The sequence below is a fragment of the Ammospiza nelsoni genome, chromosome Z (genome assembly GCF_027579445.1).
Source record: "Ammospiza nelsoni isolate bAmmNel1 chromosome Z, bAmmNel1.pri, whole genome shotgun sequence".
NCBI lineage: Eukaryota > Metazoa > Chordata > Aves > Passeriformes > Passerellidae > Ammospiza > Ammospiza nelsoni.
The window spans coordinates 70,163,911-70,190,823 of record NC_080669.1 but is presented as its reverse complement, the minus strand read 5'-3'; the positions used below and the strand labels follow the sequence as shown (position 1 = coordinate 70,190,823).

Here is a 26,913-nt window from a genome sequence, read left to right as displayed (position 1 = left end):
GAGGAAAATAATAAACTCAAAACCTAGCATTTCAGTGTTTGCAGTGTTTAAGTACAAAAAGTAAGATAATTGTTTTGAGCTTCAGAATATGGCAGATCAGAGGGATTACACCTGGCAACAGTGAGTGTTGATTATCTTGTATAGTTCCAGAATTAATTTCAGATTGCTTGTTTGTGTTATCATGTAATAGTTGTAGTGAGGTTTTTTCTTAATGTAAACAACAGAAATGCATTTCACAATTTATGAAATATAGTATTTTTACTGCATTTACTGCAGGTGTAGAGCACATGTTAACATTTTGGCATAAGTTAATCTGTGAAAATGTAATTTAACATTTCATTTCTTAGTGAGATGTGTAATTCATCTCATATCCCTTTCCTTGTATAATTCATTTTTAGAGCAGAGCCTTCAGTCATGGCAAAGGCTTGTCTTTATAATTTTTTTAAAGAAACGATGTAGCACCAGTATTTGTGATTAGCAGAAGTTTTCTTTCCATTCTCCCATCAAAGTCTAATTCATATAAATGTAAGGGAAAGTGATTGGAATCTTTCCCTAAGGACATCTCCTAAGAAATGAGGGATGCCAAAGGGTTTTGGGCCTATATGCAGGCCATGTCACTCAAAACTAGTCCACAGGGTGATTAAACAGTTCTTGTTAATTTCTAAGGGATAATCTCTTCTTTACATTTCTGTCAATGTTTTGTGTAAGGTGATGACTTGTTTTGGTAGTATGTAATGGCTTTTGTTCCCAGAACCACTGCAGCTAGAAAGTAATGCTGAATTTTGGTGAAGTAACACATTAACCTTCTGCCTGTTGTTGAAAGCTTGTTGGAACAGTAAAATTATGTATTAAAAAAAAAAAAAAAAAGGGGTGTTGCACTAAATAAGCATTTTCAGTAGTTTTAAAACATCTTAACAGGATGTCAAAGTTAAATAAATTTCTACATTTCAGAAGGCACATAAAATAAATGAACTTGAAATTAAATGAAAAAGTACATGAGAAGCAACAGGATTTTGTATTTTTCTCTACTAAATGTTTCCTCTAGTAGTTGTTAGTGTTCTACAATTATTTTTGTACCACAGAGGACCTTTATGTTATTTTTATCTATGACTCCTTAATCTGTCAGAAGGTTTATGCAAAAATACTGAGTAATTTTTTAACTGAGATTTTTTTTTTAGATGCTGAGTAGCTCTTAAAACTAATATCCAGAGAAATCTGTTATCTGTTACTAAATTATGTTCAGCCGCAGTAGCATGAATAACATCAGATTCACTAGGTATGTCTTTTTAGCAAGTTAAACAAGAAAGAATTATTTTCTGACAGCTATTCTGGTATCCGTTATAATGATGCAAGCGTGAGGACTTGCATAATAAGAAAGGAATGGCAGCCTGAAACTATGTGTGATGTGGTATTAAGAAATACAGTTACTTCAGGCAACGGTATAAGCACATCAGTTGAGGTGAGGCGCAGCAGTTGTCGCAGCTGGTTGTGTGAGCAGGGCTTGTTGGAGGGCACAGGCACTCCCCAGCTCCTCAGGTGAGCTCTGCTGGTGGTTTTTGCCCATCCAAGTAGAACAGGCCCAACGGTGGATTCCGTATGGTTCAAAGCTGTTGCTGGAAGGAGCAGGGTGGCCCAGAGAGCTCCCTCAGAAACATACAGCTGTCCAGATCTCCATCTGCAGAGAGTGTTAAAGCCCGGCATTGGTACCAGAGGGCAGCAGGGACACAACATCTGCATGTACTATGGCCAGGTGAATGATCCTTTATTGGATAGGTAGGGGGAAGCTTTGTAACCAGGGATGATGGAAAGACTGAGGTACTTAATGCATTCTTTGCATCAGTGTTTAACATAAAGACCTGTTATCCTCAGGACAATGAGTCCCCTGCCCTGATATACAGGGACAGGGAGCAGAACAGACCCCCTGCAGTGCAGGAGGAAGTAGTGACATGCTGTGGTACTGAGACATTCACAAGTCTGTGGGGATGGATGGGATTCACCAAAGGGTACTGAGAGATCTGCCAGGAGAGCTTGCCAAGCCACTCTTCATCATTTATCATGACTTCTGGTTAACCGGGGAGGTCCCAGACAACTGGAGGTTGGCCAACATGACTACAGAAAGAGTTGGAAGGAGGATTCAGGGAACTACAGGCCTGTGAACCCAACCTCAATACCAGAGAGGGTTATGGAACAGATTATATTGTGTGCAGTCACATCCCACATACAGGACTAACAAGGGATCAGGTCCAGCCAGCATGGGTTTAGAAATGGCAAGTCCTACTTGACCAGCTTCATCTCCTTTAATGACCAGGTGACCTGGCTAGTAGATAAGGAAAAGGCTGTGGATATTGTGTACCTGCACTTCAGTGAAGCTTTTGATACTGTCTCTCACAGCATTCTGTTGGAGAAGCTGGCAGCCCATGGCTCTGGCAAGTGCACGCTTCACTGGGTTAAGAACTGGAAGGTTGGGTTGGGCCCAGAGTGTGTATTGTACTATGTTGAACACATTCCAAGTGTTCCATGGGGTTGGTGGTTGGAGACAAGGATAACACAGACACCTCAAAAGTCCATGTGACAAGCAGTGTATTTTAGTGTTGAGAGCCTACTTAGGCTCTAGGGCCTCAAGGAGATAGGGAATTCAAAACTCCTGGTTCTAGACAGGTCCTATCCTCACACAGGCCAGCTCCTGACCAGTGAGATATCTGCAGCCCAGGATGGAATATAATTGGTGAAACTCCCTGTCTCAACTCACGGCCCAGTTTATGAAACTGGGCTGGAATTCTTTTTTATCAGTACAAGCCAGCTTTGTACAGTAACAAGTGTGGGGGTGAATGGTGCTGCAGTTGGTGGTCAGTCACTCCTGGGAATCCCCAAGGCTCAGTATGGGTTCCAGGCCTGCTTAATGTCTTTATTGCTGGTGTGGATGGGGGGATTGAGTGTACCCTCAGGAAGCTGCAGACAGCACTCAGCTGGGCAGGAGTGTTGATCTGCTGGAGCACGAGCAGCCTCTGCAGAGTGATCCGGACAGGCCGGGCCGAGGAGCCCAGGCCGGCGCTGTGAGGTTCAACAAGGCCAGGGCTGGTTCCTGCACTTGGATGCCATCAACCCCATGCAGTGCTACAGGCTGGGGACAGAGTGGCTGGAGAGTGGCCCAGGAGGAAAGGACCTGGGGATGCTGACTGACAGCTGGCTGTACGTGAGCCAGAGTGTGCCCAGGTGGCCAAGAAGGCCAATGGCATCCTGGTCTTTATCAGAAATGGTGTGGCCAGCAGGATCAGGGCAGTGATTGTCCCCCTGTGCAGTGCTGATTCCTCAGCTCAAGTCCTGTGTTCAGTTCTGGGCCCTCCACTTCAAGAAGGACATGGAGGTGTGGGAATATGTGTCCAAGAAGGGCAACAGAGCTGGTGAAGGGTGTAGAGAGCAGGGCCATATGAGGGGCAGCTGAGGGAGCTGGGGTTGTTTAGCCTGGAGAAAAGGAGGCTCAGGGAGACCTTGCCACTCTCTACAACTGCCTGAAAAGGGGAAGGAGGCTGTATCGAAATAGGGTTGGTCTCTTCTTGCAGTCACTTAGTGACAGGATGAGAACAAAGGGCATCAAGCTGTGTCAGGGAAGGTTAATTTTGGACATTAGAAAGGATTTCTTTACTAAAAGGGTTGTTAAATACTGGAATGAGAGCAAATACCTTCAAGATGTGTCAGGGGAGTTTCAGTTTGGACATCAAGGAAGAATTTTTTTTCAGAAAGGGTTGTTAAGTATTGGAATGAGCTGCTCAGGAAAGTGGTAGAGTAACCATCTCTGGAAGTGTTCAAGAAAGAACTGAATGTGGCACTTGGTGACTTAGTTGCTGTGGCAGTGTTCAGTAAAAGGTTGGACTTGCTTGTCCTGGAGCTCTTTTCCAACCTTAATGTTTTCTGATTCTTTGATAAGTAAGGTAAGTTTTAGTAAGATTTGTCAAGAGCTGTCTTTTCTACATCTGTGTTCTTCAGAGTAGTCAGTTTTAGAATATGTCTTATTGCAGTACTTTCCAAAACTGAAATAGGCACATAGGTTGAAAAGCTATTGACTGCAAACTGCTCTGTGATCTAGGAAACAAATATAAGTTACATATGGAATTGTGTTGTCTTCCCTTGTTGAGCAATCATTCCAGTTGTGCTTGATTGAGTATAAGAGTATATGATCATCTATCAAAAATCTTGAGATAAAGTCATTCAGCAGCTATTGCAAGGTGGAAATAATAGCTATTTGTTCTAGTCATCTGTTTGAAATTATCCGACAGGAACATGAACATCACACAGATATGTTTATAGAAGAATTTCTAAAAACTCTATCAGTGCTGCAGAAATTTATTTCTTTGTATCTTTAATTTGCCTAGTTTAAGAAAGCGTAACTGTGTAAGTTTAAGAAAGTGTGTGCTTGTAAACTATTAGTAAGTTTAGTCTATGTAATTGTCTTTCTAAAAGCTATGTATTCATTTTTTAAAGTTGTAGTTTATGTAATTAGTCTAATTTTTTCTTCATTCTTACTTCTTCCCTAATAAATGCTGTACCCATATTATGTCTGAATGAATTTTTGGTATTTGGAAGTCCGGCACAGGAACATCCAGCTTAATTTCTCATGATGAGCTAGTTATAAAAATTACTTTCTCTTATACCATAGCAATCATAGTCTGGCATTTTATCTGAAGAATATCTCTCAGTGCCTGACTTTTCTCTTTTGTGAAAAAAGTGGAAATTGAAAAAGTTGATAGAGCAAAATTGGAATATTTAAACTAATTTGATGTGCCAAGTATTAGATAAAACATTCCCAGTATCATCAACACTGGATTCAGTACATTTGACGGTGACAAAGTATGGCCTTTATACTATGATTTAAATGTAGGTTTTAAAAAATTTGTTAATTAAAATGGGGAAAAATTAAAGCAACATGAACAAGTAAGAAGGACTTTTGACCAGGAAAAGGTTAATTTTTTGCAGTAGCTGTGAAGTACCACAGCCAAGGCCCCAAGGCTATGTATACCACCTCATGTCAATGCCAGGAGTGGGGAAGCAGACTCTCTATTTTCCAGGGAAAAGGGGTTCCTTCTCGTTGGGAAAACATGGCTGAAGTTGGATTAGACTTACATGGCTCAGCAGTGAGCATTTTGCATGTAAATCACCCTCAATTTTGTACACTTTTAAAATTCGTATTATTGCTCTTACTACCTGTTTTCTCATCTCATTGTTCTTCCCATTAAATTGTTCTCCTCTCAGCTCATGATCCTTGCTTTCTGTTCCTCCAGTTCTCAACTCATCACACTGCTGTGGGGGGAATGAAAAAATGGAAGAAGCAACTGTGAGCAGTAGTGTGGTTTTGGAGAATCTCAGTGGGGGCTTTGACTTGGGGAGTACCATTCCTAAACCATGTCAAGCTTTCTTCCCATCTTCTTCCCTTTCTCACATTTCCCATCTTGCATACTTGTTAATTACAAATATCTAAGTTAAGGAGTAAACAATGTTTTTTAGTAACAAACTCTCAAAGTAAAAGTGAAAAAATATTTTTCTGGTTTGGTAATAAAAAACTTTCTATTAATTAGTAATACTAAAAAATAGAGCAAATCTAAGAATCTTTTATGTTACTTTCAAGATCTTACTTGTATGCCAAGAATGAGCATGTCAATTCACAGTTCTAAGAATTGTAATATGATTATTCATTTAAACCTTGTGGAAAAATTAGAAACAATCTTTGTCACAGGATGCCATTTTAATTTTTAGATGTTCTCCAACTTAGCACAGGCATTTCTATAATAAAGAACACATAGGCCTTCACTAGTTCATTCTTTTTGCTTGTGTTATTTGTCATGTGTCTTTCAAGCTCAGTGATGATTAGGCAGAAGTCTTTGAGTCAACACTTCTTACCAAGCAGGCCAGGTTTGTTTTTTAGCTGTCAGCTGAAGGAGGTAGAATTTCTGTGGGTAAGACTTGGAGGGCAGTAATGAAAGGGAATATCACTTGCTTATGAAATGAGAGGGCATAATGGGAGTTATGCCCTCCTATTTCTCATACTTTATCTAATAATATTTAGGCCACTGCAGCTGGCATTGCCTCAGTTCCTCTCAGTTATCTAAAACAATGATGCTGTTCTCAAGCCGTGAGTTTCATGTCTCTTGTGGTTTTGGCATTTTACTTACTATTTTCAAGAAGAATCCATGCATATCTTCATATAATTTTCATTACTTTTTTCTTCATTTATTTTTTTTCTGTCTTCTGCATCATGTTTCTGCATGATTTCTTGTGCAACATAAAGCAGCAATGTCCAAGTAGATGGTTTGAGAAGTTCTTCAGAAACAAAGACAGGGAAGGTGGATGTGGTTCTGAGATTCACTGGAGAAGTGACTTTCTGACTAGTGTATTGTGTGCCAAGTCACTTGGCTTCTTATTCTGAGTGAGGCTTCCAAAGTGCCTAACAAAGCCATATCCCTGTGTTTAATAATAATCTGAGTCCTGAAATCCTTCCTGGGACTCTGCTCTTGCAGGATTCTTGTTGTTTCTGTCAGCAGACATTCTGAGTGGAAAGTTACAGGGGTGGCTTCTGTGAGAAGCTGCTCGAAGCTTCCTTAGTGTCTGGCAGAGCCAATTCCTGGTGGCACTGAAGATGAATGTGCCACTGGCCAAGGCTGGGTCAGTTAGAAATGGTGGCAATGCCTCAGTGGTAACATACCTAAGAAGAAAAACACCCAAGACGTTGTTATTGCAACTAGAGTGCAGTGAGAGCATGTGAGAGGAACAACTCTGCAGACACCAAGGTCAGTGGAGAAGGAGGGGGAGAAGTGCTTCAGGCATTGAAGCTGAGATGCTTCTGCAACCTGTGGTGAAGAGCATGGTAAAGCAGCTGTGCCTCTGCAGCCCATGGAAGAGCCCCATACTGGAGTGGGTGGATGTCTGAGAGGAAGCTGTGACCCCATGGGAAGATAATGGACAGAAGGCCTTGCTGCCAGGCTGGAGCAGCCTGTCCTTGAAGGACTGCACCTGTGGAAGACAGATCTGTGCTGCAGCAGTCTGGGGAGGATGGCTGTCTGTGGCATGGACTCATGTTGCAGCAGTTCACAGAGAGCTGTTGTTTATGAGATGGACTCACATGAGAGAAGTTCATGGAGAACTGTCTCCTGTGTGAGGGACCTCACTGTGCAGCAGGGGAACAACTTCTCTCCCTGAGCAGCAGAAGAAACGCCTAATAAACTGATCACAACCCCCACTCCGTGTCTCCTTGCACCACTGGGATAGGTAGAGGTGGGAAAGAGGGAGAGATGGAGGGAAGGTATTTTTAAGGGTTTATTTTACTTCTCATTATTCTGCTTTGGTTTTCTTAATAATAAACTCAATTCTTAAGGCTCTTAATTAGAGCCTTTTTTGCCCGTGATGGTATTTGAAGAGCAATCTTTCCCAATCTTTATCTGAACCCATAAACCCTTCATTAGATTTTCTCTCTGCTGTCCAGCTGCCAAAAGGAGGGAGTGAGTGGCTTTGGCCACGGGTTGGTCAATGATCTTTAAGGGTTAAGAGTTATCTTATCTTTAAATCTTAAGAGTTATCTTTAATAACTCTTCCAACCTAGTCATTTTGTGAATTCTATGGTAGGTGTGTGGCATCCAGCCATCATCAACCCATGACAAGTATAAATGGTCCCAAAGTGTCCTAGAGTCTCCTTCTATTTGCCTTTTCTGATTTTGCCTGTCAGAGGTATTTTTTATTTAAAAAACTTCATATGTGATTCATCTGCCAAACACTAAGTGTGTTGTGTGAATTCAGATGTCCCAGGACAATCCATTTATTTCCTGCATTGGGACAATAGGGAGCCTAATATGTCCTTATTTTTGATAAGATTTTTTCCAAATTGTTATGTAGATGACTGCAGACCCTAACTAGTAGGTGCCTTTACCATAAGTGACATTGTGCTATTATCAGACTGATGCTCCTTTCATCCAGTTCTCTTTTGTAAAAAATTATTTGGGGACTGGCCTTCTTTCCCTACTTTCCAAGACCTCCAGATAGCACAAATCAAAGAATGGGATTGTCTGCATAGATGGTACTGACTGTTGTCACTGAAAGCTGAAATCAAGACACAGCTGTGTGTCCTATTGTGATCCCTCCAGGAGGACTGATACTAGTCGTTCATCTTCATGGACTTTGTGAACTTCATCTTGCCTCTGACATTGATGGCTCAGTGGTGATCACTTGCCATGTTGTCCAGCATCACAGTATGATTGCATCTTTAATTAGGAATACCTAGTATTTTAAGACTTTGTCTCTTGTATTGGATTACAAAATCTGGCTAAATTTAGCAGAGTCTGTTGCAGGGATTTTCTTTTCCATTTATGTAACTGTTTTCTCAAAACCTTTAACAATTTAGTTTTGAGTTTTTTACCCCTTTGTAAAACTTGTTTGCATTGGGAAGAGGGTGTGCCTGAGGCAGTTTGGAGAAGAAATCCAGGCAATAGTAGTGTAAGCCTCATTTTCTTTGGAAAGTTGACTGAGAAGCAGGAATACAGAAGAAGTCAAGTACAAGAATGGAAGTTAAGAAGGCAATTAAATAATTAAATAGAAAGAGTTTGGTATAAAAAACAGCAGGAAACTTAAAATTTAACTTCATTTCACAGTTTTGCTGTGAAGAAGAGGCTGTCAACACTGAGGAGAAAGGTGTTATTGTAGGTAGTATGTCACTTATGCCATGATGAAAAGCTTTTTTTCTGAAAGGAAGTGATACAGATGCCTTTAAGATTATTTAGTCAATTTTGCTATCCTCGTACAGTTTCTGTGTAATCAAATATTCACAATGAAAAGACTTTGCCTTTTCTGGGCTTCATCATGAATTTGCTGGTGCACTTTGAGTGAGAGCAGTGAAGGTTTCTTATGAGTTCAGTCCTTAAGATAAGTCTGATTTGATCTGTTGCATGCTTTGAAGGTTTGGGTAGAGGCTGACTAGGAAGCTACTCCTGGTTGTGGTGTAGGGGGTAAGCAAGCAAGTAATTCAAACAAGAACTTGCCTTGCAAGCTTGAAAATACCTGACACATTTTAGGTTGTGTGTACTCCAGTGTGTATGTACACCTTATGTCCTGGTTACAGACAGGACAGGGGTAATTTTTGCAGTAGCCAAGTGGTTATTCTCTACCATCTCTCATCATTGCCATGGGCAGGGAAAGGGTGTCTCTTCCAGTTGAGGGTAGTGTGGAGGTGATTCATGTTTGGCAGATTGCTATGTGATGAACTTTTTTGTGTGTGAATCATTTCTTGTACACCCTGTTATTAATATTGTTGCCGTTACTGTTAGTTTCTAACTTCATTGCTATTTCCAGTATATTGTTCTTACCTCAACCCAAAATCTTCACTTTACCTCAACCCTTAATCTTTTGTGCTTCCAGTACTCCTGCCCATCTCATGGCAGGGAGAGGGGTAAGTGAGTGACTAATGCTTGGTTTAAAGTGGTTCAGTGGGAGCACTAAATTAGGGAACACCATTCGTAAACCACAACAACCTTATTTGGTGTCCAGCACAGGGTCAAAGGGTTCAGATAACAGTACATCTGACTAGAGTGGGTTTGAAATAAATTTGGTCTAAGCATTTGTTTTATTAGGTACAGAATCACTGCTTATGCTGTGATCTGTCCATGTGGGGATGGTACCTAACCTTGTATATCTTTCGGTGGACACTGTGTCCACCACAGTGTTCTTTTTTCAGAGCAGAGAAGGAGATCAGAATGGCTTGGTTACAGTAGTGTGTGATATCAGTTACATGGTAACATCAAGGGCAAGGAAGTAATTTGGAATGTGTGCTCAGTGTTCTGCTCCTACCCTGGCCTTGGGTGCAACCTCTGGGAATTCTTTAGTTATACCCACCCTGTGATGGGAACAGAGAAGGATGATTTTCCCCACCTTTTTAGCCCCTTTTACTCCTTCATACCTGTTACAACAGCTTTTGAGAATTTTGATTCCCTTTGGATGTTAAGGAAAGCATATTCATACTGCTATGCCTGCCATGTCTCTTCAGCATGATTTTCACCATGTTTAGTCAAGAAAGAGATTTTTAAGAAGGCCATCTACGCCAAGGGTGTTTAGTCATAAGTGGTATGGAATTTAGGAGAAGGTGGATCAGCATTTGGAGCTCTGTTCTGTTCCAATGGCTTTGAAGTTCACTTCTGAGCAACTGCGGGACCCTGATGAAGTAGCAGAATATTTGAAAGAAAAATGCTGTGGCAGTCCCAGAGAGGCAAGCAGTTAAGCACTATGCTGGGCTTTGGCTCCTATTTATTGACTACTGCTTGACAGTAGATACCTCAGGGGTAAGAGGAGGAAATCACACCAACAGCCACTGTGGCCACTCAAGCTGCAGCTGAGCTGCAGGAACAGCCCATGCCGATGCAACAGGAGGGAAAGGCAGATCCAGAGATAATCACTGATCCCTGTCCCTGGGTGAGCTGCAGGGTGTGCAAGAAGATTTGAGCTGCCAGTCTGACCTGGCTGCTCCAGTGCTGCCATATCATGGCACATGATATGAAACTAGGTGGTAATGAGGCTGAGGAGCTGGGATCCCTGTCCCAGGATCTGGCACTGACGAGGGCATTGGGAAGAGGACAGAAGCTCTCAGCCTTTGGAGGTGACTCCTGTCAAGCGTGAGAGAAAGGTTCTCTCTCAGGGATGATCTAGTAGTGCACCCAGGCAGGTGGGGCACCATGGAGAAAGGTATCCAGTACCTGGGAGAATGAGTGTTCTGGAGGTAGTCTCTAGGGATTCAATTAAGGTGCAGTCCCCTGTAGACCTGGATGAGGTCCAGAGTGCACAATCCACGTGGCAGAAGTTTGTACGGAGCACATGATCATCGTACACCAACTCTCTGGCATCCATGTCCATGACAGGAGGAGGAACAAAGTGCTTTAGGTGATTACCTAGCTACAGCCATGTGATGGTCATCTTTTTTCCTCCCTACTGACCTGCACCTTGTCTGTGGAAAGACTGTCCAAGACTGCAGACAGACTCAAAAGACTTCATCAGATTAGAGAGGAAATGTCCCATGCCCCTCCAGTGTGGACCAGAGTCTAAACTATTGGGAGCAAGTACCCTCTGCTCAAGAGAGAGGGTACAAACCACAAGGTGACCTGTGGCTTTTGCTGTGTCACCCCAGAGGGGATGTAAGGAAGTAGGATGAAAAACCCACCTTTGTTCTGGCAGCACAGGTACGTGAGTTGGGAGGAAGAACAAACATCAGAGGAAGCTCTTCAAGGATAAATGCAGCTCCAGTTTCCAGTGGGTGAGTCCTCAGACAGAATAGAAGGGCTGATGTTACTTCTAATCCTGAAGGGATCTCCAGTTCATATTTACAAGAAATATCAATGAATACCATGACCAGACCTAGAGAGGCCCTGACTAGCCAGGTGGGGGAAAGGGACAATCAAATCTATTGGACTGTGTGGATCCTAGGCTTGGTACATCAGACCCACAAGAACTTTAGTTGACACAGATGTTCAGTGTACCCTGATGCCATCAAGATATATAGGGGCAGAATCCGTCTGTTTCTGAGGTGACGGGGAGCTGGACAGCTGGCTGTGCTGGAAGCTGACTGGGAACAAACAGCAAACGCACTCCACTGTGACTGGCCCAGAGGCCCTGTGCATCCTCGGCATAGATTACCTCAGGAAGAGGATATTTCAAGGACTCAAAAGGCCATCATTGGACTTTTGGGATAGCTGGGTTTGCATGACCTGCTTTTGGAAGCAGGGGCCATAGGGCGTGGATTTTGTGAGAAGCTGCTGGAAGGTTCCTCAGCATCTGGCAGAGCTGATCTTTGGCAGATCCAAATATGAATGTGCTGCTGGCTAAGGCTGGGCCAGGTAGAAATGGTGGTAATGCCTCAGTGATAACATATTGAAGATGAAGAAGAAGAGGAAGAACAAGAAGGAAGAGAAGAAGAAAAGAAAGGAAAGTATTGCACAGTTTTTATTATAATCAGAGAAGAGTGGAATGAGACTATGTGAGAGGAGCAACTCTGCAGACACCAAGATCAGTGGAGAAGGAGAGAGGAGATACTCCAAGTGCCTAAGCTGAGCAGCTTGTGCAATGGAGCCCATGGTGAACATGATGGTGAAGCAGGTGTGCCCCTACAGCCCTTGGAGATCCATGGGGGTGCAGAGATCCATCTGCAGCCCATGCAGTAGACTCACACCAGAGAAGGTGGATCCCCTGAAGAGGCTGTTACCCTGGGGAAGGCCTGTGCTGGAGCAGGATATCTGACAGGGATCTGCAGACCTGTGAAGAGACGAGCCCATGCTGGAGCAGGGTTCCTGGAAGGACTTGTGACCCCATGGGGCACTCATTTTGGGGCAACCTGTTTTTGAAGGACTGAACCCAGTGCAAGAGTGACCCACATTGCAGCAGTCTGGGGAGGACTGCTGCCCATGGGATAGACTCACCTCTGAGAAGTTTGTGGAGAACTGTCTCCTGTGGGAGGAACTGCCTGTGGAAGTAGTAGAAGGACTTCTCTCCCTGAGCTGAGGGAGAAACAGTCTGTAATGAGCTGATCATAACCTCCATTCCTTGTCTCCCTGTAAGTCACAGCTGGGATGGAGGTAGGGGTGTAGAAAAGGTGTTCTTTAAGATTTTATTCTGCTTCTCAGTATCCTGCTCTGATTTTGTTAGTAATAAATTCAATAAATGTCTAATTTGAGCCTGTTGTGCCTATGTTTGGTGAATGATCTCCCCTGATCCTTGACTCATGAACCCTTTGTTATATTTTCTGTCCCCTGTCCAGCTGCAAAGGGGAGTGATAAAGAGGCTTTGGTGGGTGCCTGGCATCCAGCCAGTGTCAATCAATGAGACTGCTGTACAGACAGAGGGCATTAAGTAGCCTTGCCTGGTCATTCAGAGGACCTTTCTGCTGTAGGACTGCTGAAGGTTGAAGAATAACAGGTAATGGTCACCACCACAACAGTGCAGTGTTGGCAATATCACACCAACCAGGACTCAATGACTTCCATCCATTAGATGATTCATGGATCACAGCACCAAGGAGCAGTCAGTGAGACTCTCACCCTCTAGAGCCCTCTATGGCCAGTGCATAACTCCAGTAGAGAGTGGAGACTGACAGAATTATGGTCTGAAGAAAGTCACACCACCACTGAGCATTGCTGTGCTGTATATGCTGGAACTTCAGTATGAACTGGAGTCCAAGGCAGCAAAGTCCTGCCATCATTAATACTACTTAATGTGTTTTTCTCCATTCCTTTAGCAGCAGACTGCCTGCAACAATTTGCTTTCACCTGGAGGGTATTTAGTATGCCTGCAATCAATTGCCCCAGGGCTGGAAACACAGCACCACTATTTGCCTTGGACTTATCCAGACTGCAGTGGCATAGAGTGTAGATATTGCTGAATGAGAGAAATGGCCAGTGCTCTACCTCTACACTGACTTGTGTAGTGGTGGAGTACTGTGGATGGCAGCAAATGCCCTGTGGGGATGGCTAAACCAATGGGAAAAGGCCAATTGGCAGCACAGAAGTAAATCTGGGCTCCTGAACTGTGGCAAGATCTCACTGCCCAGGTAGAGGAGTTAGCCGTAAAAGCACATCATGCAGATGCACATGCACCCAGGAGCTGGGCTGCTGGAAAACATCACAACAATGAACAGGTGGATTGGGCTGTCGAGATTAAAGTGTCTCAGGTGCACCTGGGCTGGCAGCATAAGGGTGAATTATTTCCAGTCAGTGGGCTCAGTACACCTCAGGTTATCAGGGAAGAGATGCAGCATAAAGAGGGGCGCACAACTCAGTTATGGACATTTCTCCGTGTTATTCAGAAGTGAAATGTGCACTGCATTTAAGCAAGCAGGTAGGTAAAGTCTCTGTGGTGTGGTGGACAATGGTCGAAATATAAATATGGAGTGATTTGGCAAATTAATTACATCCCTCTCCCACAGCCTGGGAGACAGGCCCTGAGTGCTGACAATGGTGTAAAGCGCCACTGGATGGCTGGAGATGTATCCTGTGCCTCACCCCACTGCCTGGAACACCGGCTTGCGCCTCAAAAAGCAAGTCCTGTGACCACATGGCATTCCAGAAAAAATGGAGTTGTAAAATAGGACTCATTTCAAAAATAGCCTCATAGACCTCATAGCCAGAGATCATGGTATTGAGTGAGTATCATGTTCCCTGTCATGCACCAGCCTCTGGGAAAATTGAGTTAATACAATGGACTGTTAAAACCACATTGAAAGCAATGGGTGGTTGGACCTTCATACATTGAGGTCCGCACTTAGCAAAGCCCACTTGGTTAGTTAACACTAGAGGGAGGCTCCATGAATCGACCTGGCCCTACCCAATCAAATCTCATACCAAAGAGGGGGATAAAATTCCTGTGATGCACATTAGGAATATGTTAGGGGAGACAGTTTGGATTAGTCCAGGTTTAAGCTAAGACAAACCTGTCTGTGGGACTGTTTTTGCTCAATGACCCGGGTGTACTTGGTATCTAATGCAGTTGGATGGGGAAATATGATGTGTACCTGAAGGGAATTTGATTTTTAGGTGAGAGCAGTCTGTAATATTTTGTTGTATAATATTAGTAGCTGAATCCCATAACTAGCATGGGTAGTGAGTACGGACTGCTCCAGATACACTGGTCCTGAGCTCGTGATGCAGCTTGCAACAACCTGACAGCACAGCAGCCCTCCTGCCCTGGAAGGCATCTAGGACAGAGAACCCACAGTCATGGGCTCAGTGAGCTCAACAGATATGTTGGAGGAATGACTACTGATGTGTATATGTGTGCTTGTGTATATGTACTATGTGTGTATTGGTGGAAGGTGTAGGATTTGAGCATAAATTATAGGGTGCATAATAAGGGGTGGATAATGTCCTGCTTTTTTCCAGGGCAGGGTTATTTTTAGCAGCAGCCTGGATGGGTCATGGCTAGCACCTGGAGGTTATTCTTTACCATGTCACATTATCACTGAGGGTGAGGGGAGGGCATTCCTTCTGGCTGTGGGAAATGTGGCAGACATTTGCTCAGGACAGGTTTCTGGGTAGTGGGCTTTTCCATGTATGAATCAATCTCCTTTCTTGTACAACTTTTGTGTATTTCAGGTAACATTGTTCCTGAAATACATTGTTACATTTTTGATCTTATTGCTGTTTCCAGTAAATTGTCCTTTTCTCAACCTGTAAGCTTTACGTTTTACAATTCTCCTCTCCCTCCTGCCTCAGGAAGTGGGGGAGGAGAAAGGGGGAGTGTCCAAACCAGTGTGTGCTTTGGAGTGTTTTCAGTAATGATTCCTAAATCATAACAACATGGTAAAAATAGTTAGCTTGTAATTATTTTACTTATGAAGTGTCTTTTTCTTTAAGGGGGGGCAAACAGATACTTAGCAGTGCTGTTGAAGGTGAAAAACATAGCTGAGTAAGAATATGAGCCCGTATTGTGCCGTAGAATCTGAGTGGTGCATTGTACATTCAGCAGTGTCATTTCAAGCTTTACAAGCTGAGCAATGGCAGCAGAAAAAAGTAATAATTTCATTAAAAAGAAGATGAAAAAGAAAAAAAAAAGGGAAATTTCTTGGCTAATAAAATGTTTCACATGATCCTGTGTAGTACTACTACAGTAGCAGTAATAATAGTATTTGGGAAAAAATCCAAAATCCATTACATTTATACTACGAAACAAACTTTTAAGAATGCGACTATAAACTTGGGCCAATTTAAGAGGTATCTCTGTGGAGAGCTTCTGTATTTCATTTTTATAAAATGGACATCTTTCATGCTCTCAGCTTTAAATTGAGTAGTAATGAAAGAAAATAGAGTGTGTGGGAATGAAGGAGCTGAAATGCAGCCTACCTTTTAAAAGCTGTGGTCACAGACTATTTTTGTAATTCTTTTTAAATATAATAGTTTCATTGGAAGGCTATTTCCTGTTAAAATTCCAGCAACTCTGTCTGATCTACTGAACGACAAGACCTTAAAGGTCTTGAAATTTCTGTCTTTTAAATACCATTGTCCTTAAAGTGAATTGTGTTACAATGGAAGATTTTTCTAATAAACAAGAAAAGTCTTTTAGAAGTAGCTAGTGGGTATTTGTAAGGTTTTTAGTTGAAAATAGTGTACTTTTGGTGCTTTACCAGTGTGCTTAAAGATAAGTTCTTTCAGAACAGTCCTTATAAATCTGTGCAGTTTTAGACACTAATGATCTGCAAGATAGGAATGGCATAGCAGATGCTTTTCAGAACATGGTTCTGTGAGGGATTTGGGGGGGGATTTTATAAAGTATTACCTCTTCTTTCTGAGTTTGTAAGTGCCACAAAATGACAAAACTCAAATATTATACCTAAATAGCAGTACTTATTGCCACAATTAGATAGACAGTTCTGCAGAGGATGCACCATTAGTCTCGTAAGATATGTCTTGTGTTCTTGTTCTTCAGGAAGAAAACAATGCCATTCAGTTTTTCTGGGAAAATTACTGGTCTTAGATATTTTCTCATACCTCTATGCAAAATTTACCCAGTAGTTATAACTCTCATCTGGAGCAGGAGAAAATAAATTAGGTACTATAATCTGTTTTGAAATGATTCTATTTATTTTGCAGTTTCTTGGCTAAGAAGATTAAAAGAAAATATTGAGTAGGTATTTCCAAATAGGCTTCTAAGAATCTCTTTTCTATGCATTGATGATTACTTTACTGTACTGATTGGTAATTATTGTTTTAATTTAAAATTATTTTAAAGCATCCATCATTCATAAAGTATAATAATTTGACAATGAGATTGATGTAGTCTTAAATGGTGACATAATCTAAATCAATGTAGTCTTAAATGGTGACAGTGCCAGAGTAATTTTGTCCTGTGTTTGTATGTGACATTGGCAGAAGAGTTGATGAGTAAATTAATTTTTGTAAGGCCTTAAACCATATAAAAAGAAGACAACATTGCACCAGATTTATCCTTTTTAAAAAAAGTCCCAAACTTATGAAATAAAATAGGAGCTTAAAAAAAAAAAAAACCCAAAAAAAAAAAACCAAAACGAAAAAAAATTACTTGCACTTGTATATAGACATGCTTCTGTGTTGTCACACTTATGGTTTTAGTAACCATATAGACTAACAAGGAGGTAGGGAAAGCCACTAGATTTAGAGGTAGGATTCTTAATGCTTGCAGGCTTCTTCTGTAAGGGTGGCTTGTTTATAAATGTCGAACCTTGGATCATACACTGCAGGATTGCAGCTGCAGGATAACCAGCTGAGAGCTAAAGATGATATAGGACTGTTTGTCCCAAGAGCTACTCAGAAAATGGCCATTTTTTCTTTACTGAAGGTTATGAAATCACATTATCCTTTATTCCTTTCTTCTGACATAACTACTCAGGAGTTTCCTTGTAACTCCAGATGGCATGTTCCTCTTTTGAAGTCACTGCCTTTACAGTAGTGTCACACCAATAGTGTTTGATTAAGTTTATGTAAATGAATATTCTTTCCTGTCTTTGAACATTTTTACCAGTCCCAAGTAGTAACAAATCTTAAAAAGCAGTGCTGGTTCCTTTCTATTCGCAGCATTTCACTTTCTGTGGCTCAAAGAATTGGGGAGAGACAATAGGGAGAACTCACAGATTTTAGTTACAAATTCTGGCATGTACATATGGTTACAATGCAGGCCTAAGCTATATAGTTTGAAAAAACTACAGATGTTAAAAATAGTAGCATATGCTATTTGTCAGAAATGTGCATTTTCACAGTCCTTTTTGACAATATTATGATTTAAGGGTTGATATAGCTGCCCTAGATCGCAGCACTGCATTCTGATATTACAGCTTTAGGTGGAAGGTATAGCTTTCTGTTTCATCCATAGTGAGGACTGTGTTTCTTTAGTTATATTTTATTACCATTCTTTTATTTGGTGACTCTTACGGCAGAATTTGGAAGAAAGCTGTGTTCAAAAGGGTTACAAGTGAGTATTTAATTATAGATACTTAGAATCCATCTTCAAAAAATATAAAGGCAAATGTTTTAAGCGTGTGGTGGATAATAATTTACAAATAGAAAATTAACATTGAAGTAAAAGTTTATGACAACAGCAAATGTGGAAAGTCTGCAGGGGGAGCATTGCAAGATTATTTTTGTAAACTTGTTTCAAAGTTATTTGTGGCATTCAAAATATTTAGTAAATAAAACCATAATGAAGACTGGTGGTTCTGTTTTGTTAAGGAGTTTTTTTTGTATGCATTAAATGTCTTTTTTACTGGAACAATATGATATTCTTTTTGTAAATGTTTTGTAGGCTTCAGCAAAGTGGGCGAAATAGGTGAAAGGCAGTTTGGAAAATTTAGATAGGGATCTTCGATACATATGAGCAGAAACAAAAATGAATCATGTTCTTTTATAGAGAGAATTTTAAATTTTCCTTTTCTTTTACAAGTCTGTTTTAAACAGTAAACAATTTTAAAGGATTTTTGCCACAGAAAATTGGGTAAAAAGCTTTTGCCATGTCAGAGTAGAGCTGAAGAAATTGCAGTTTTTAAATGGATTTCTTTTGTACGCTCTATTTGGTTTTCAAAATAATTTTAAATATTCAGACTATTTAAATATACAGAACAATAGGAATTTCACATTGAATTGTAGTATCTCAGGCCACTGCCATTGCTCTTGCTGCCTGCTGTGCAATTGCAGATGACATCTTCTGTGCTGTAAAGCGGCTGGAAGCAGTTACACAACTAAAGCTAGATAAAGGAAATCACTGTTAAGGTCTTATTGAAAGCATAAGCTGAGTGATGAAAAATCTTGTCAATTCTCTCATTCCCTTTTAGTTTTGCAAGGATGTTAGGGCAATAAAGAGATATCTCCTGTAAGATAAGAAGCAGTAACAGAAAAAAGCTTCAAAGATTTGGCTAATTCTCTATATTTCAGTGCTGCAATTTGACATATCCCTTTTTCCAAATTATGGGTACATTGAGATGTGCATAAGCAACAGATGTGCTCATAAGATTCTGTTCAAGATTTAGCTAAATGCCACTTTTACAAACTCTATGTCTGAGAACAAAGGCATATTATAGTAAATATAAATATTACAAATTGATCTTAGAAATTCCATGGAATTTCAGATGTATGTTTGTACTGGAAGGCTTTTACAATTGTGTTTAACTTAACTGTTTAATCAGAATGAAGAAATACCCAATTGCAACTACATATAATTTTTATAGGAGATTTCTTCCATTTAATTGACACTGAAAAAGAAAACACACACACAAAAAGTGCTTTTCAATGGTAAACCTGTGAGTTTTAAAAGCAAGAATTATCTGTGGTGTTAACTTGATTGTTTTGTAGTATTTTTTTAAATAGGCCTAAAGATTTTTGGTAAAAAGTTTCATAATTTACACTTGTTAGAAGTGGGAAATTATTACATTGATGTTAAATTTCATTGATACCGTGGCTTAAAATAAGACACCTGAAAAATATTTCTAAGCTAAACTGTACATTGGTTAAGTTTCTTGATTGCTACATCATTTTAATGTTGATGAACAGTCCTCTAATATGTTTTGAAAAGAACTAAGTCTTTGAAGATAGGGGCTTAAAAAGTTGCACCTGACATGTTCTCTAAGACCATTTGTCCTAAAACATACAATAGTTCATCATAATAGAAAATTGAAATATGGTAGAATTATATTTTTATGCAGCTTAATAACAAAGCTTAAATTAATTTCCTTTACAGAAAAAGAGGGTTATTAATGTCTAAAGTACTTTGACAGAATTCAGATTTTCCAAACTGAGTTCTTCTCCCATTTCTCTTTTAAGAAAGAAATGGATTTCTTTCTTAAAAAAACAAACATTGAGGGTTTTGCCTTTAGAGGAGAGCTGTGTCACACTGGTTCTTTGAGAGCATCAACAACTGTCTGCTCTTTGCATTAACAGGAGAGGCGGGGAAAATCCCAAATGACAGGGGATGGCCCTTGCTAGCTGACACCCATCCTGCTGCCCCCAGGGGACACAGGGAGGGCAGGCAGCAGGCTGATAGTGGAGTTCTGTTTAGAGTCTTTTGGTGCACTGAAGGCCCTGGCTCTGGTTATGCTAAAGAACAGTAAAGTTTCACCTCAATTGTGCTAATTTATGTCTTGATGCTCTTATTTTTTCCTTTTGAAACATTTTTGGGTTTAGATTTTCAGAAGAAGAAATTAGTATTAGCCATCTAAAACAGTATTTAAAAACTGAATAATCAAATTTTGCTTTTCTTCCATAAACCAAGACTGAAAGGAATAATTGCTTTGTTTTGACAAGTGAACCAAAGAAGTATGACATAGAAGTCTTACAGGAATGCATGCATGAAAACTAGGCTGTCATGTTTACAAGGTGATTTTTTTTCATTTGATGAATTTTTCAAACAGTTACTAGTCTGTAAAATATACTGATATTTTTTCCCAAGGAGCTTCTTTTGGCTGTAAAGAGTTAGGATTAAATATAAATACATAATTTTGATTCTGCAGCTATTTTATGAAGACTCATTCCAAAATGTTAGTATTTTTGCTATATATATATATATGTATGTATATAAAATACAGTTCATTTTACACCAATCATTGATTGTTCTACAAGACAGTTGAATAAAAGATGGGTTTTGAGTTATAGATATTGAATGGAGTTAAAATTATATTCTGTGTAAACCCTTTATAAGAGAAAAGGGTGTGTGTGACCAAGTCTATTGTAAGTAGTATCATAATTGAGGAAAGCGCTGTATTTTCAGTATGCCTTTTATCTCAGTTCTGTAAAGTGCTGTTTAATAGATTCTATTTAACTACTACTTTTAATTAGTGTCTTTAATTGTAGTAACATCTGTTAAGTTTTAGATTAAAAGACTGACATTTCCTTAATGCTTTAAGAGATATATTTGATTTACATCCAGCAAGTGATTGAGTTTCAGCTACATCCCAAAATGCTGCAAGTGTTTGAATTGTTATTTGCAAAGGGGTATTCTGTAACTTCTGAGAATTTAAGAAAACACTTTATCCATTAAATATTTCATATTGGTGTGCTGTTAATTGATATGTGCAAGATATTATGCTTTAGAGAACTTCCATGTTTTTTTTAAATGTTGCTTTGGAAGAGCAAAACCAGACATGTGCATTTATGCTACTCTTAAGTCTACACCTATGACCAAAACCAATCATCTTGACCTTGCATATTAAATATCTGATGTTCTTTTTAAACGTGTTTTGCTGACAGTTCACTTAGAAAAATTAAATTTGTTTTTCTAGTAGTGCCTCTAGATAACAACCAACACTGTGGCTGCTTTATAAAAGAATATTGCTTGCAGGAAAAATAAAGTATTTGTTATATTTCGTTGTCCAAACTGTGTGCATGTGAATATTATGTTTGTTTCTCATGTTGTTGCTGCAATATAGATAGTATTAAATATGACATACTAAATAGTAGACATGAAATATACTGATTATTAAGAAGGTTCCAGTTTTTATATAATATTTTTCATAATTGCTAGTAAGTCATCACTGATGGTAAAATCAATATCATTATTTTCCCACAAGAGGATGCAGAAAAAAATAGAAAACAGGAAAAAAAAACCTGCTAATGCTTCGTTTCTGATATAAAGACACAAAGGTAGTGTATTAGTTTGAATAGGCTGATGGATTTGACCTGTGAGTCAAATGCTATGTGAGTCAAAAGGAGTACAAAGCAAGATAAAACTTGGTTTAGTCTGGATTTTTATGTTTGTGTATTTGCAATGATGTGCTGAATTTCCAGAAGACAGTCACTCCTTGGACAGAAATTATAAGTATACAGAAAATAAGTTTACCCTGTAATATGTTTGCTTTTAGTTTCCATTTATAATTATATATATAATTTTGTGTATATATATATACACATATACACACACATATATATATATATATAGATATATATAGATATATAAAATTATTATTATATTATAAGAGATTTTTTCCTAAGTCTTAAAAAAAGGTTACTGCTGTGATTAAGGTAAAAGAACTGATTTCTCTAAACTAAAGAAATGCAAGATACTATGAAACTTATATCAATACTTGCATTCCCGGTTTCCCTCTGTACCAGTCTGTGCAGAAGCATAATAATATAATATTTATATTATTATATAATCTAATCGCCAAAGAACAAGATGTTGTGTATTTTGGTACTTCTAGTCTGCATATTTCCATTATTTAACCATTTTTCTGTATTTATTTTACAGATTCTAAAAATGGAATGGGGAGGAGAGTATTCTTTTGATTCTTCCAATTTAGACTGTTTGTTAGATGTCCTCCCTGGAGAATTGGAATTTAGACAAATCCTTAGTGATCTTGATGAAAAAATAAAGAAGAACTCCTCCAGGTAAAGAGTATTTTATTTGAATCCAAAATACTAGTGAAAGTCATTTGTGAAGAAATGTGGCTTAACTCACCTTTCTTTTCTAGTGGCAGGTTAAAATTCTGATAAATACTTCAGCAGTAATTTTATTTTAACCACTCGAGCATTTAAGAGATTTTTAATGCTGTATAATTATTGTGCTATAGTCTTTCTCTCTATGGTATTCTTAACAATTGTATCATCTTCACCTTAGGTTCTGTTGCAGCAGGTATGATAGTGAAGGAAGAAAATGTGAATTCTCATGACAGTTGTATTTTCTATTTTTATGAGATAGGATTTCCTACTAATGAGATACATTTTTATTGACTAAAAGAACTACAGAATTTGACAAAAGGCAAAGTTTAAACATTGTGGCTTAACTCTTTAGTACCTTTGTAATACTTTCATCAGTGAAAGATGCTCTTAAGCAAATAAAGTTTTCGTCCATTTAAAAAAATAAGTATACAGTCAGAGATATAACAAATGATAGGATTTTATACTAAATTTTGAAAATGCTCACCTTTGTGAGCATCTTCAAGTATAAACAGTGCTTCTTAAAGTATGATTTCAAGGAGCATCCATCATGACATCTTTTTTAAGATTGTATCATTTTAATGTAGCCCACGTTTGTCAGAGGTCTTTGCTCCCAAACAGCTTCTGAAAGGATGGAAATAAACCATTGCCATACCTCACTGGAAACTGACTTAGATAATTTCTCAGTTTTTGTCATACTGGTTATGCTGAGCTAAGAGGTTCTTTTGGGGGGGTATTTCTATTAGTTTTACCTCCCATTTGCACTTAAAACTTAGGGTTTACTAAAGTACTTGCAATATTAATTTCATGATAGCAATGGTACTGAAGATCTGGTAAATATGCTGTTATGGACCACTGCATAATACAATTTAATGTTAAGAGTTTTCCATGTGTTGACATGAGCAAAATGTAGATACTTAGAGATTTGTTTATGTCATAACATAGTTAATTACACAGGTAATTAAGTTTCCTGTGTCTGTGGTCTTGTATATCTGGAAGAAACAGCATCAGCGTTTTTAGCATAACTGTTGTCACCTCTTCAACTAACAAATAAAAGTGATTTTGTTGTCCTTGTTTAGAGATATCCTGAGAATTAGGAAGATGATTCTTAAAATGAAGCTTTAGAATGAATGCTTCACTACTATTTTTTGTTCTAATGTGGAAAAATGTATGCTGCTTGTTGAGAAAACTTTGACTATGGGAAGAGAAGCCAGCTGTTCCTTCTTTTAAGTGGTACTTTATAGCCACTTAGCATTTTATGTTACGTTTTACGTTAACATCATCACAGTGGAAGTGTTTGTATGTCTTGAAGGAGGCTGATTGTCACTGTCTTACCTGCCTAGTCTTACAAATTAGAGGAATTTTTACTGTAAATTTTGTGAGATCCAAATGATATTTTATTAAAGGAGAGCTGGAATTTGGATTAGGATGTGATACACAGCAATGCAGGTCAGGAAAAATTTCTGCTGAATTGACACTTAAGCTAGCTTTAACCTTACTTTCACAAGGAAAAAGAGGAAGTAGCTCTGTAGTTACCAGGTGCTATTTTGCTCCTGTAGTATGTCAGTTTCAGAATTTGAAAGAGTTTAAAATAAGATGGACAGCAGCTGATGTGAATTTTAAATTAAAAAGAGTCCTTTTATTGCTAATATATTAGAGGTAGCATAGAATGTAATAATTTTCAAGTTACCATTGATCTTTGTAAGTGGTATGATAAGAGCAGCTCTGTGTGATACAGTGATACAATTGAAATACAATCCATTTTTCATCAAATAGATTTATGCTTTTATTAGACCACAGAGAATAAACATAATAGTATACATCACATATATATATATTTTAAAATAAAACATTGCGTAAAAAATTATGAGGCAAGAGTGTATAAATCATTCAACTGCTAATTTATTGCTTCTAACTGAATAGATTTTATAAAATTGTGTGACATGACAAATCAGATATGGTTTTTAGCTGTTGAATTACCTTCAGTAGTTTTGTACTGTACCAATTCTATTTGGTGCTGTAACAACAACAAAAAAAGGTCATGTGTGTGCAATTGTGTTATTTGCAAATTTTGCAAATGACATTGCAAAAATGTAGTAAGTGGCTCATTCATTCACTTTTATGTAATAGAACTCTTATTACACTTGAATGTTAAGTTGATTTTTACAGCAGTTTATAGAAGCAGGTGAATATGAACTCTCAAAACAATCATCGTTGCTGGCCAGTTTTGGCTACAGGGGTGATCTCAAGGTTATTCTCAAGTGCGAAGTTTTACAGGTTTAATCAGGTTGGCCTTTTGTCTTCATTCTTTCCTTTCACATTTACTTTGACTTTTACTGCTCATCAAAACTGAGTATTTGGATTATTTTTCTGAATCAGTGGTTTAATAATTATTGACATTTCACTTGTTAGCAATTCACAGATTAAACTTGCAGCTTATATTTAATATTTCTAAGCAGGAAATACAGTACAGAGCTTGAAACCAAGCCTATAGTTCATAACTTGAAGTGATTGCTAAGCATGAGGTCTCTTCAGCAGTTGATTTTTATTTCTGTATTCAGTTTTTTCTTCAGTGAGTGCTACCTTTTAGTTGTGATAAAGCTATAAGATTTTGTGAGACTGTAGGACAGTAGGAGATATTGTATGTCTTCATCAACAGAACAATTGCTTAGAATTCAACACAATTATTTAATAATAATTGTATCTCTGCAAATTGTATCTCTGTATCCCTGGAAACTATAAATTTGTGAGTCTTTTCACAAAAGCCTAATTTGACTTCAATCTGATAAACTTTGTGTTGGTTTAACACAGCCTGGTTTTTTGGGGTGGGGGGGAGGCACAGAAGTGCTTTCTGTGAGAGGCTTCTAGAAGTTTCTACAATGTCCAACAGACCCAGTCGCTTATGGCTCTGAAGATGGACATGCTGCTGGCCCAGTTAGAGAAGTTGTCAATGCCTCTGTGATGGCACATTTTAGAAGAAAATCCTCACAGGAGCAGCTTTTTCTCAGGGGTGGCGAGGCACCAGGGCTGGGACCGTCTCGGCGCTGCACGCACAGCCGTGTGGCTGCCGCCACCATCTCACCACAGCCCACGGCGAGCTCTGCCTGCCTGGCCGCCCCTAGCCAGCTGTGCTGCAGGCAGAAGGGCAGGGCTGGCGACTGCAGCTTCTCCTCCCCGGTAGCCCGCATGAGGAGAAGCATTGAATGGTCCCACGTGCCTGGCGGTGGCTGGGCTGCATGACTGGCAACGGGAACATAGAGAGTGACTCCCCTGCACAGAACCTAGACAAAATCATTGCAGGATCCTGCAGATATCTTTAAAAAGGTAGCATTTGTTGGCAATAGTACTTAAGAGCAGGAGATTTTTTTCCCAGTCAGAGAAAGAGGAGGAAGTGAGGACATGTGGAAAAAGACGACATGGTGACGCCTAGATCAGTGAAAAGAAAGTGGAAGAGGAGGTGCTTCAAGCATTGGAGTCGATACTCCTCTGCAAGCCATGGACTATAATAAAGCAAACTATCTCCATGTAATCCATGAAGTCCTTGGGGGGATGCAGAGATCCAGTTGCAGCCTGTTGGGAAAGTGCTCATGCTGGAGTGGGTGGATGCTAAAAATAGTTGTAATCCAATGGGAGACCTGAACAGAGAGGCCGTTGTTTCCTGAGACAGAGAAAAGAGGGCCCTTACTTCCAAACTAGAGCAGTTTATCCTTAAAGGACTACACCTCATGAACTAGTGACACACACCATAGCAGTTTCGGGAAGACTGTTTTGCCGCTGGGCGGGACTAACATTACAGCAGGAGGTTGGCTGAGACTGCTACTTGTGAAATTGGAACAACACTGGAGAAGTTCTGGAGAACTGTTTCCCATGGGAAGGACCCCATAGCACAGCAGAAGAGAGACTCCTCTCCCTAAAAGCAAACTGAAGAAGTGTTTTGAGTGACAAACTGACCAAGTGCTCCCATGCCGTCTCCCTGCACTCTCAGTGGGAAGGAGAGAAGAGCTGGGAGGAGGGGGGTGGGGGGGAAGGTGTTTTAAAGGCTTATTTTACTCCTCATTATCCTCTTCTGACTCAGTAACAAGTTTACTTTATGCCTTTAAGTTTGAGCCTGTTTTGCCCCCTTAGAGTGTTTTCTTCCAGTCCTTAACTCATGAGCCCTTTTTTCTGGTTTTCATGGCTGCCTGGCATGTTTACCAGTGTCAAACCACGACAGACTTCAACCTGACCTAATTAACAGTAGTTTACTCATAAGGATTTTGAAGGTCTATTTTGAAGGGCTGCAATGAGGTCAGTGCTACTAAGTGCTTAGAGCATTGCATCTTTTCCCATCACCATTTTATAAAATTATGATTATTATTTGGGAACTAACAAGATCTTCTGAATTGTAGACCTGGAAGGTGTCTCAGTAAGGATATTAGTGTGACATGGTCCAGCTGTTGATCATAACTTTGCTGATTTGCCAAGAAATGCTTACCAATGTCAAAACAAAGGGATGGAGGAGTTTCAAACAGGATAT

At 39.5% G+C, this 26,913-nt stretch overlaps 1 protein-coding gene across 1 annotated transcript in view; it reads left to right on the top strand.

Moving 5' to 3' along the window:
* The window catches only part of KIAA0825 (KIAA0825 ortholog), a 236,229-nt gene that overhangs the window by 14,915 nt on the left and 194,401 nt on the right, over window positions 1-26,913 (top strand). The window contains exons 2-3 of the mRNA XM_059492425.1: window positions 20,239-20,342; window positions 22,210-22,349. Coding sequence (XP_059348408.1) covers window positions 22,219-22,349 — 131 coding nt within the window. The 5' untranslated portion in view covers window positions 20,239-20,342; window positions 22,210-22,218. The remainder of the gene's footprint in view (window positions 1-20,238; window positions 20,343-22,209; window positions 22,350-26,913) is intronic.